The following is a 12141-nucleotide window of genomic DNA, read 5'->3' on the forward strand; positions in this document are numbered from 1 at the left end:
TGGTGTAGGTTGCAGACACAGCTGGGATCTGGCGTTACTGTGACTGTGGTTTAGGCCGATTTGATCCCTAGCCTGGGAACCTCCACATGCTTCGAATGCGGCCCTGAAAAGCAACAACAACAAAATCCTCATTTCCAATGCCAGCACATATTATCTATAATATTTCACATGTCATTAGCTTAAACAGTGGTTCATTTAACACTGAACTGAGTGCTGGCTACACAGACTGTTTTGAAAGGCTAACACTATCCAAATTACAATGACAAAATTATTACACATTCACACACTTACCCAGGACTCATGGTATAAAACTGTTAGTAGATATACTGCATAATCATAATTCTGTCTCTTTAAAGGGCACCTTTAAAAGAGAGGAAGTCAAAATTCTAAAAATTCAGTACATAGAATAATTTGCAAAATATACAAATACCAAATAAAAATTCTGTATCTGTCTTAGGAAAATTCTGTTCTTGGAATAAGAATGATATGAAGTTTATGACTTTAGGACACTGAAAACTGATGCTATTTTTACCTTCATTTAGAGGATCTCCGCTTTTACCACTAACAAAATTATTCATATCTGATAATAGTTTCACACCATTTTTAGTATGATTGTACCTAAACCAAGTGCTCTTCATGATCTCAGGGCTAAGAGTCTGCGATGGCGTGAACCTATCTGCTGAATTCATTTAAAAAAACACAACAGAGAGGAGTTCCCGTTGTGGTTCAGTGGTAACGAACCAGACTAGTATCCATGAGGACTTGGATTTGAACCCTGGCCCTACTCAGTAGGTTAAAGATCCAGCACTGTCGTGAGCTGTGGTGTAGGTCGAAGACGTGGCTCAGATCTGGCACTGCTGTGGCTGTGGCGTAGGTCTGAAACTGCATCTCTGATTTGACCCCTAACCTGGGAACTTCTATATGCGGCATGTGTGGTCAAAAAAAAAAAAAAAAAAAAAAAACCCAGAGAGATCAGAGATGGATGCCAATCTAAATGTTCATCCTGATCTCCCTAGAGCTGATTCCTTTTTAAAATGAGCTACACTACACAATGCTGCATTTTTTGCTGTTGTATTTAAAACAGAACTAATAACCTAATATTAGATAAAACTTCTACATAAATATAAGATGGTATGTTTAACCTTAGGTTAATAAAATATTACAGAAAAGGAGACAATTACTTCTAATTTCTTGAAGTATACAACTATCACATGATAACTGACTTTGACTGTATACTCTGTTCATTCTGTATTTAGATTTCATAGTCTTCTATTCTACATAGTTGTTACCATAATATATATATATATACACACCGAAACTTGTAAACTTAAGGAAAAAAAGCAACATTGTCAGAAATCTATAGAATTTCTAACACTGACATTTCAAAGGTATTTTGAAAAACCGTACCAACTAAAATCATAGTACTGTTTTACATTCTCTAAAGCTAGCAAAAAAGATATTAACATATTTGAAATTTTTCTCTCATAAGGTAATAATCTAAAATCATAGTTTTCCCAAGCTTTTCCCACCTCTACATTGCTGTCGCTTCTGTATGTATATCATGCTACGTCTTTTTTTTTTTTTTTGGCTTGTTTAGGGACATGCTCGAGGCATATGGAAGTTATGGGGTGAATTGGAATTGCAGCTGCTGGCCTATAGCATAACCACAGCAATGCCAGATCCCAGCTGCATCTGTGACCTACACCACAGCTCACTGTCATGTTGGATCCTTAACCCACTGAGCAGGGCCAGGGATCAACCTGCGTCCTCATGGACACTAGTCGGCTTTGTTACTGCTGAGTCACAACAAGAACTCCCCATGCTACTTCTTTATACCACCAAGAAGCAAGATATAAAAACTTCTTTATACCACTAAGTGATACTGACACTTCCAACTGCTTTGCAAGTAGGATAGGGAGGAAGAGAGGATTATGTGCCTACTTGCTCTTCTCCAAAAATCTTTTGATATTTTGATGTAATTTAGAAACAACCAAAGAATAATTCTAGACATAAACATTTAACAAAAACATACCAATAACCTTTCCTTACCTCAAATGACCTAATTTATAAATTCATAAACAATAAATTTAATATTGCTTTTACAAACTTCTACACTAGCAGTGAAATTCTGCTTATTTACAAAAGTCCCCTGGTAAATTAAATTTCCGTATTTAATTTATAATTTTGGTTGTGAACTATAAGATTTCTATTCTAGACTTTGCAGAAACCTCCTTTAAGCATTATCATTGGTAAGTCATACTTTTATTTTTTCCTAACATCTTCCCTGAGTTTTACATACACAAATATATTAAAATCAAGATTAAAAATCACGACAGTAATTTAACTCAGCTAAGCAAGGCTTTTCGCATACATAAAGATCATAGCACAGCAGGCTAGTGTGAAAATATTAAAAATATAAATAGGAGAACATCTCTGACCTAACAGGTTAATCCAAGGACTAGGAAGAACTGAAGCACAATAAAGTAACACATGCTGAATGTTTCTTTCTTTACCTGTCTGTTTTGATGGTAAGCACATCTGTGCTCTTGCAGTATCGATCTCCTACAAGTTTAATAAGTTTCTTCTTTGCATGATCATCTAAATTCAAACTGGAAAGTTTAACCTTAAAAATACAAGAAAAAAAATTGAAAAAAAATTTCTTTACATACTTTAATGAAAAAAAAAGTGGCAATATTATTTGTAGTAACATTAAACTGACCAAAAAATCCCTCCTTTTTATATAGAGTTAGCAATTCACATGTGTCATGAAGCCTGATCTCATTCACGGGAAAAAAAAAACGTCAGGAGGAGCAAACTGGAGTTCTTTGAAAGTTCTGAGCATTAATACCTTTTCTAAAAGAAGCAATAACATTTCTCTTAAATAAATGAAATTATGGTGCTTATGAGTAGTACTAACAGAATTTTAACTCAATTAGTATTAGTAAAGCTAGAATATAAAATTAAATGGATAAACAACAAGGTCCTACTATACAGCACAGAGAACAATATTCAATATCCTGTGATAAACCATAATGGAAAAGAATATATATACATACACACACACGTATAACTGAGTCTCTTTGCTGTACAGCAGGAATTAACACATTGTAGATAACCATGTTTCCATTAAAAAAATTAAACAGATAAAACATAAGGACTTTAAGAATTTTTACCATGCCATTATGAGACCCATATTACTGCAACAGTTTAGAAGCATTTATTTTTAAAGCTACAGACATCTCATGGAGGCTAGAATACAGCATTCATGAAGGATCAAAACATTAAAAATAATTCAGTTCAATATTTCTCAAAATGTGAATACAAGTCCCATAGGCTGCTAAAAAGAATCATTTCTTTAAAAAAGCCTGTTTCTATTTAAGGCACTTGGGAAACACCAAGTTAAATTGGGTTCTTCCGGGCAGGATTTCTTAGAGAAGGCAACACGTTAAAGAACATTCTGAAATTTCAAAATGCAGGGTTACATAATAATCCCCAAATTTATTCAACCTCAGATTCTACTTTTCAAGGGACAGCTCATGGAGTCAGTCTTCCTTAAAACATGTTTTATTAAGTGTGGGACTAAATAAACACACCTCTTAATGTGCAGAGAATTATGGCCTGGGCTGAACGAACGTATTATCTAGAGATGAGTAGGCTTGATCTTGGCAAATAGATAAGTCACTACACTACAGTTAAATAAGGTAAACTATAGATTGTTTTTCCACGGAAAGCATTAAGAATAAGCAAGAATTAAAAGTGCACGAAGAAAAGAGCTAAATAAGATTTTGCAATCCCATCTATTTCTTCCCTCTAGCTTCAATGACCCTGCATTTCCCTCAAGACAACCTAGTGTAAGAGTTTATTTATTTTCCCATTTTTCCTACTAGACTGCAAACCCTTGAGAGTAAGAACATTTGTCTTGTTTCTGGCAATGACCTAGCACCTAAAAAGCATGCAACATACACTAGCTGAATGAATACAAAAATTTTAAAAGGGAGGATATATTGTTTTTTATGTTTCAAGCACAGTGAATTTTTACTTTTTTATTTTTATTTTTTATTTTGTCTTTTCTAGGGCTGCATCCGCAGCACAGGGAGGTTCTCAGGCTAGGGGTCTAATTGGAGTTATAGCTGCTGGCCTACACCAGAGCCACAGCAACGCCAGATCCAAGCCACGTCTGCGACCTACACTTCAGCTCATGGTAATGCCGGATTCTTAACCTACTGAGTGAGGCCAGGGATTGAACCTGCAACCTCATGGTTCCTAGTCGGATTCATTAACCACTGAGCCACGAGGGGAACACTGAAGCTCAGTGAATTTTTAAATTTGGTCTAGAGAAAATAGGAAATTTAAAAATAGATAAATAAGCACCCGAAGAATATAAGCAGTAAGGGCACAATTATTAAATACCAATCCCATAGAATGGTCATATGTTGTAGGCAATGTGAAACTACCACAGTCCCCTGAAAAAATACATGTCAACAAGGTAATCAGCTTGATGGATAAAATAAGCTATTTTATGATTCTGATTGTTAATAACATGGAAAACTACCTATAAGAAATCATAAAATATACCTACATTATAATTATGAAAATACATGCATATATGCATGCATACAGATAGAGAGAAAAAATGGTTTTTACATTAGGATAGTAAAACGTAGTCATTTTTCCTTTTAAAACTCCTTCAATGAAATCACGACGTTTAACAATAAATTTTAAAATTTATCACTTAAAAAATTTGACTGTTCTACTTTTCTATGTAGGATGTAGTCCAAAAAAAAGTGGCAGCAATGCTGATCATTACTGTAACAATTGCTTTAAAACTCATGTTCATACTAACATTTTATAAATAGGTCGGAAACAGCCGTGTGGAGCACTCACGCCACCTGCTAGCACTCAAAGGCATTGCAAAATTGGTGGGGTTTTTTTTTTTTTTTTGATAATGAAAAAAAATTTTTTTAACCTTTTATTATTTTTTTTCTACTGTACAGCATGATGACCCAGTTACACATACATATGTACATTCTTTTTTCTCACATTATCATGTTCCATAAGTGACTAGACAGAGTTCCCAGTGCTACACAGCAGGATCTCATTGCTAATCCATTACAAAGGCACTAGTCTGCCATCTATTAACCCCAAGCTCCCAGTCCACCCCACTCCCTCCCCCTCCCCCTTAGCAACCACAAGTCTATTCTCCAAGTCCATGATTTTCTTTTCTGTGGGAAGGTTCATTTGTGCTGGATGGAACTAGAGACTCTCATACTGAGTGAAATAAGTTGAAAAGAGAAAGACAAATACTATATGATATCACTTATATCTGGAATCAAAATTGGTGTTCTTTAACTTGGACAAATAATCTTTGAAGCTGAGTGACATTCATTTGTCATTCTATTTCCAAAATTCTAAAGAATCCTTAGACTTCTCTTCTATCAATATTATATTTCAAACAATCAACACTGTACCAGTAACATTATCCCCTAAACAATGCTGACATTTCAAATCATAGGAGGTTGTAATTATACATGTGAATCTTCAAATGTCTCATTAAAAAGAGCTATATAAGGAGTTCCGGTCTTGGGTCAGCAGGTTAAGAACCCAACTAGTATTTGTGAGGATGCAGGTTCAATCCCTGGCCTTACTCAGTGGGTTAGGGATAGGGCATTGCCATGAGCTGTGGTGTAGGACACAGATGAGGCTCAGATGCAGCATTGCTGTGACCATGGTGTAGGCCAGCAGCTGCAGTTCTGATTTGACCCCTAGCCTGGGATCTTCCATATGCTGTGGGTGTGGCCCTAAAAAGAACCAAAAAAGTTACATAAATTGAAAAACATCTAAACGTGTGTAATATTTTCTCTATTTACAAGCACAGTGCAGTTAAAGAACTGCAGTATTACATGTAAGACAGAAAATGGGCTTGCCGTCTAGATTTGCCGCTTATCGGCTAAGTGACCTTAAATCATGTGATCTTCCTGTTTGTTTCCTAACTCATAAAACAGAAAGGATTCACAGAACTTTTGTCAGGAATAAAGGAAATTAAATAGAAGAAAGCACTTTAAAGTAAAATTCTATACAAATCATATTTAGTCTTACTGTTTTACCTACTTTAACCCTGAACCACATGACACCAGTTCAGGACATCACCCCTGAGCCTCCAATGTCAGCAGGTAGAGTGAAAAGAGTCCAGAAGGGCAGGCAGAAGCCGGTCAGAGGGGACAGAAGTGAATGAGGAAAGTCTGGCATGGTGGCATGAGACAAAAAGGAGATGAGAGGGGATGGTAGCTTGGTATAAGAGATGTCTGGTGGCACACTTCAAATAAAGCATGAGATTATTTTTATGTGAAACAAAAGAAGCAAATTTAGAATCAAGTGGGACTTTATATGTCTATACTAGTACTAAAGATTAAGGCCCACAAAAAATAAGACAAAGAACATGAATTAGTATCTAAGTTTCCTGACTTAAGTTGAGAGATTTTTGCTTGTCTTTTTGTCCTCTCAGGGCCGTACCCACGGCATATGGAGGTTCCCAGGCTAGGGGTCTAATTGGAGCTGTAGCTGCTGGCCTATGCCAGAGCCATAGCAACTTAGGATCCGAGCCACGTCTGTGACCTACACCACAGCTCAGGGTAACGCCGGATCCTTAACCCACTGAGTGAGGCCAGGGATCGAACCTGCAACCTCATGGTTCCTAGTTGGATTTGTTACTGCTGCACCATGATGGGAACTCCAGTTCAGCGATTTTTTTTTTAAATCATATAATCCATAGCTCAAGTGCTATTTGTTGCGCTTATAAAAAGAGGTAACAGGGAGTTCGCTGGTGGTCAGGTGCTTTCACTGCTGCAGCACGGGTTCAATCCCTGGTCTGGGAACTGAGATCTTATATCAAGCCACGGCACCCCATGGCCAAAAAGAAAGGGGTGTGTATGTAACATTTATTAAGTTCTTAAAGATGTATCAGGTACTTTTACTCTATAATAGAGACACTCTATATTATCCTGTGGAATGACATCAGCAGAGTAGAATTTTAAGTTCTTTTTCTGTTTTTCTTTTGTTGATCAAATGTATACTGTAAATACATATTGGCTTTTTTGATTTTAAAATATTTTCAGTTTCTCTAAATATATAAACATATTGCTAGGACATTTAAACTCTTATATGGAATTAAAAAAAAATGCTGGAAAGCTTCATAAATTCATTTCAAAAGATGGCACAACTCTGATTACCAAAACACAGAAAAGAAAGAAAATTACAAACCAGTTATGGTTGTATCACTGAAAAAATTTCTAAAAACTAAAGTCTATTTGTTAGCTATATAATGCAAAGATGGTTGCAGAGATTTTCAACGTATTTCTGTAGTACATTTGGAATGTTCCAATTTAAAATACAGATTAGGAGTTCCCACTGTGGCACAGCAGGTTAAGAATGTGACTGCAAAGCTGCTGTGGAGGTGAGGGTTCGATCCCTGGCCTAGCATAGTGGGTTGAAGGATCCAGCATTTCTGCAGCTACAGTGCAGGACACAGCTGTGGCTCGAATTCAATCCCTGGCCCAGGAACTTCCACATGTGGTGGGTGTGACCACAAAATTAAAAAATAAAATAAAATGCAGATTACATGGAGTACAAAAACTAATGGAAGGCCCCTTCAAAAGGTGGGTAGCCATCCTTCAGGATAGGTGAACCAAAGTACATTAGTCAGGTGTCTCTTAAGAAATAGCTGATTCTAGGAACAGGACAAGGAATACATAAAATGAGCTAGGAGCTCATTTTGTGGTGTCAAAAAATAAAGTGTTTAAAAAACAAAAGATGGGGCATGGCAAAGGAACAGAGGAGTCAACTGAAAGAGTGCCCAACTGTCAAAGTCAAAAGAATCTGAGTACAAAATTGGATCATAATCCAGAGGATAAAATAAATATCCATGAGCCCATACTGATATAAACAAATGACAGAATAAATAAATGGAGAATAGACAAATCTCCCACACAGAAGAACCGAATCCCAAATCATCTATGTGCTCTCTCTCCTTCGAGGTGGCGGAGTGTCACTTCTGACTCTTTAAGTGTGGCCTGTGAGCACTGACTTTCTTCTAAAGAGTATACCATGGAGAGGCAGGAAAAAAAAGAATAATTTTATAGTGGAGAAAATGACCAACACTACCTCAGCCAGGCCTGCATCATCAGTGAGAAGCCATGTGAGAAGCCTATAACCTTGCTATGACGTGATGAGAATGGCACTGCACTTCTGATGTTTTCTCCTCAAAACACATCAGTCTAACCATGACAAAAACATCAAACAAATCTAAACTGAAGGATATTCTGCAACATATATAACTGATACTTCTCAAAACTGCCGAAGTCATCAAAAACAAGGAAATTCTGCAAACCATCACAGCCAAGAACCTAAGGAGACTCAATGACTACATGGAATACGGTACCCTCAAAGGGATTCTGAAACAAAAAAAGAACATTAGGCAAAATCTAAGGAAATGTGAAGAGTGTATAAACTTTAATTAATAATATATCAACACTGATTCATTTATTATATGTAACAAATGTACCACAGTATCATAACATGTTAATAGCAGGAGAAATTTGGTGTGAAATATAGGCAAACTCTGTACTAGCCTTGAAACTTGCATATAAATTTAAAACTATTCTAAAATTAAGTTTAATTATAAAAAAGTTCAGTGGTTAAAATTCCCCTATGACTGCTGTGTGAAAAAGATACATAATGGGCATCAAGACCTCAAAAAGAGAAACTAAGAGTGGTTTCCAACACTAACTTAGGAGCTACGAGGGCACACTTGGAACTGCAATGGATGGTGGCATTTTCCTGGTGAGTGAGAGCAGGGATCTGATATTTCTCCAAAGCAAATGCTCCTAAATAAAATACTAAAAAGCAAATCAATCAGTGGCAGAGTAAAAGAATGATGTACTGGACTCCCCGTTGTGGCTCAGCGGTTAACAAATCCAACCAGGAACCACGAGGTTGTGGGTTCAATCCCTGGCCTTGCTCAGTGGGTTGAGGATCCAGCTTTGCCGTGAGCTGTGGTGTAGGTTGCAGATGAGGCTCGGATTCTGAGTTACTGTGGCTGTGGTGTAGGCTGGCAGCTACAGCTCCAATTAGACCCCTTAGTCTGGGAACCTCCATATGCCTCGGGTGCAGCCCTAGAAAAAGGCAAAAAGACAAAAAAAAAAAAAAAAGGAATGATGTACCTACCATAAGCTGACCAGGGCTCAGAAATGGTTTAGTAATTAAAAATCTATTAATGTAATTCATTACTTTAAAAAGTCAAAGGAGATCATTTAAAAAATAATTGATCCAGGTTTAAACAAAAGAGCTGTTAAAAAAAAAACCCTCTTAAACCAAAAATATCACGCACTCAATATTTTTTATTCATCTGGAGCTACAGTCATGACTCAGCAGAAACGAATCTGACTAGTATCCATGAGGACACAGGTTCAATCCTTGGCCTTGCTCAATGGGTTAAGGATCCGGCATTGCCGTGAGCCATGGTGTAGGTCCCAGACGCAGCTCACATCCCACATTGCTGTGGCTGTGGTGTATGTAGTCCAGTGGCTACAGCTCCGATTGGACCCCTAGCCTGGGAAACTCCATATGCTGTGCATGCAGCCCAAAAAGACCAAAAAAAAAAAAAATTAAATTTGTCAAAATATTAATTACTTCATCAAGGCACCACGTGTATGAATATTTATTATAGTCCTCTGTCTACTTCTCCATGTTTGGAATTTGAATTGGAGCTGCAACTGCCGGCCTACACCACAGTCACAGCAATGCAGGATCTGAGCTGAATCTGTGATCTACACCACAGCTCATGGCAATGCCGGATCCTTAATCCACTGAGCAGGGCAAGGGATTAAACCAGCATCTTCATGGATATGAGTTGGGTTTCATACTGCTGAGCCTCAATGGGAACTCCATGATAAGAAAGATTATAAAACAAAATTTGGTAAAGTAGCCAAGTGAAAAATTAAAAAATAACTATATCATTTTTTTTGGTCTTTTTTGTTGTTGTTGTTATTGTTGTTGTTGTTGCTATTTCTTGGGCCGCTCCCACGGCATATGGAGGTTCCCAGGCTAGGGGTTGAATCGGAGCTGTAGCCACCGGCCTACACCAGAGCCACAGCAATGCGGGATCCAAGCAGCGTCTGCAACCTACACCACAGCTCACGGCAACGCCGGATCGTTAACCCACTGAGCAAGGTCAGGGACTGAACCCGCAACCTCATGGTTCCTAGTCGGATTCGTTAACCACTGCGCCACGACGGGAACTCCAAAAAATAACTATATCATTTTTACAAAGGTGTCAAGACAATTAATTCAATGGGAGAAAAAGTCTCTCTTTAACAAATAGTCGTGAAACAGATGAATATTCACATTCCAAAGAATAACGTTGGTACCCTACCCTATAGCACATATAAACATTAACTGAAAATGAATCAAAGACCTAAATGTAAGAGACAAAACTCTTAGATCAGATGAAAAAACAAGAATAAATATGTATGACCTCAAGTTAGACAATGGTTTCTTACATATGGCACCAAAAGTACAAAAGACAAAGAAAAAAAATTACATGAATTGGACTTCATCAAAATTAAAATTTTTGTGCTTAAAAGGACACCATCAAGAAAGTGAGATGACAATCCACAGAATGGAAGAAAATATTTTCAAGTCATATAGCTAATAAGAGACTGGTATCCAGAATAAATAAAAAACTGAACAATAAAAAGTCAAATTACTCAATTAAAAGATGGGCAAAGGATTTAAAGACATTCCTCCAAAGAAGATATATAAATAGTCAACGAGCACATGAAAAATCGCTCAACATTATTAGTCATTTGGGAAATGTACACCAAAACCACAATGAAACACTTTACACCCATTAGAATGATGAAAACTAAGGCAATCATTAGGAAGGATGTGGAGAAAGTGAAACCCTCAAACATTGCTGGTGAAACTAGAACAGAGCAGCCACTTTGTACAATAGCCTGGCAGTTCCTCAAAATGTTACACATGGAGTTACCACGTAACCCAACAATTCCACTCCAAGGTATATAGCCGAGAACCAAAAACATATGTCCACACAGAAGAATCTGTATGCAAAGGTTCACAGCAGCATTATTTCTAACAGCCAAAAAAGTAGCGATAAATATCTACCAACTGATGAGTGGATAAATAAAATATGGTATATTCTTAAAATGAAATATTATTTCGTGATAAATGGAAATGAACTGATACATGCCATAACAGATGAAACACTGAAAGCATTGTAATATGTGAAAGTATACATATTGCATAATTAATTTATATGAAGTATTAAGAACAGGCAAATCCACAAAGAAAGAAAGTAGATTAGCAGCTGACAGGAGCTTGGTGTGGTGAAGAACAGGGGAGAATGGGAGGGAATGATAATAGCTATGGGGTTTCTTTCTACACTGATAAAAATTTCTGGAGTTAGAGTGGTGATGGATGCACTACTCTGTGACTATACTAAAAAAATCAGAGTTGTAAACCATAAAAAAGGTGAATTCAATAGTATGTGCATTATATATCTCAATAAAGATGCTATTAAAAAGGAAAAAAAAGGGAGTTCCCAGTGTGGCTCAGCGGTAATGAACCCAACTAGTATCCATGAGGATGCAGGCTCGATCCCTGACCTTGCTCAGTAGGTTAAGAATCCAGCGTTACCTTGAGCTGCGGTGTACGTTTCAGAGGAGGCTCAGATCTGGTGTTGCTGAGCTGTGGCTGTGGCTAGGCTGGTGGCTACAGTTCTGATTCGACCCCTAGCCTGGGAACTTCCAGGTACTTTAGGTGCAGCCCTAAAAAAAAAAAGGAAAAAAAGCATTTAGCAAAGGAATAAATTCTCACCCTCATTTGAAATCAAAGATATATGTTTTAAACATTTTAAAGAATACTTAATGACATTGGGAAATTTTAAATTCATATTGTTAAATGAAAGAGCAGATAACTAATCAAATATAGTATTAACCCATTAATATATACAAAGGCTGACCGTAAATACACTAAAATGAACTCTTATAGTCGAGTGGTTATTTATAAGTGGTGGAATTACAGGCATTTTTTTTACCTTAAATTTTATACTTTAAAATTGTATACTTT

The 12141-nt window shown here is 37.0% G+C and overlaps 1 protein-coding gene across 1 annotated transcript in view; it reads right to left on the reverse strand.

Annotated features, from left to right (window-relative positions):
• The window catches only part of MRPS35 (mitochondrial ribosomal protein S35), a 50258-nt gene that overhangs the window by 23088 nt on the left and 15029 nt on the right, over positions 1-12141 (reverse strand). The window contains exons 6-7 of the mRNA XM_047787321.1: positions 2514-2623; positions 292-361 (exon numbers count right to left, since the gene is read on the reverse strand). Coding sequence (XP_047643277.1) covers positions 292-361; positions 2514-2623 — 180 coding nt within the window. The remainder of the gene's footprint in view (positions 1-291; positions 362-2513; positions 2624-12141) is intronic.

The sequence above is a fragment of the Phacochoerus africanus genome, chromosome 7, assembly GCF_016906955.1.
Source record: "Phacochoerus africanus isolate WHEZ1 chromosome 7, ROS_Pafr_v1, whole genome shotgun sequence".
Lineage (NCBI taxonomy): Eukaryota > Metazoa > Chordata > Mammalia > Artiodactyla > Suidae > Phacochoerus > Phacochoerus africanus.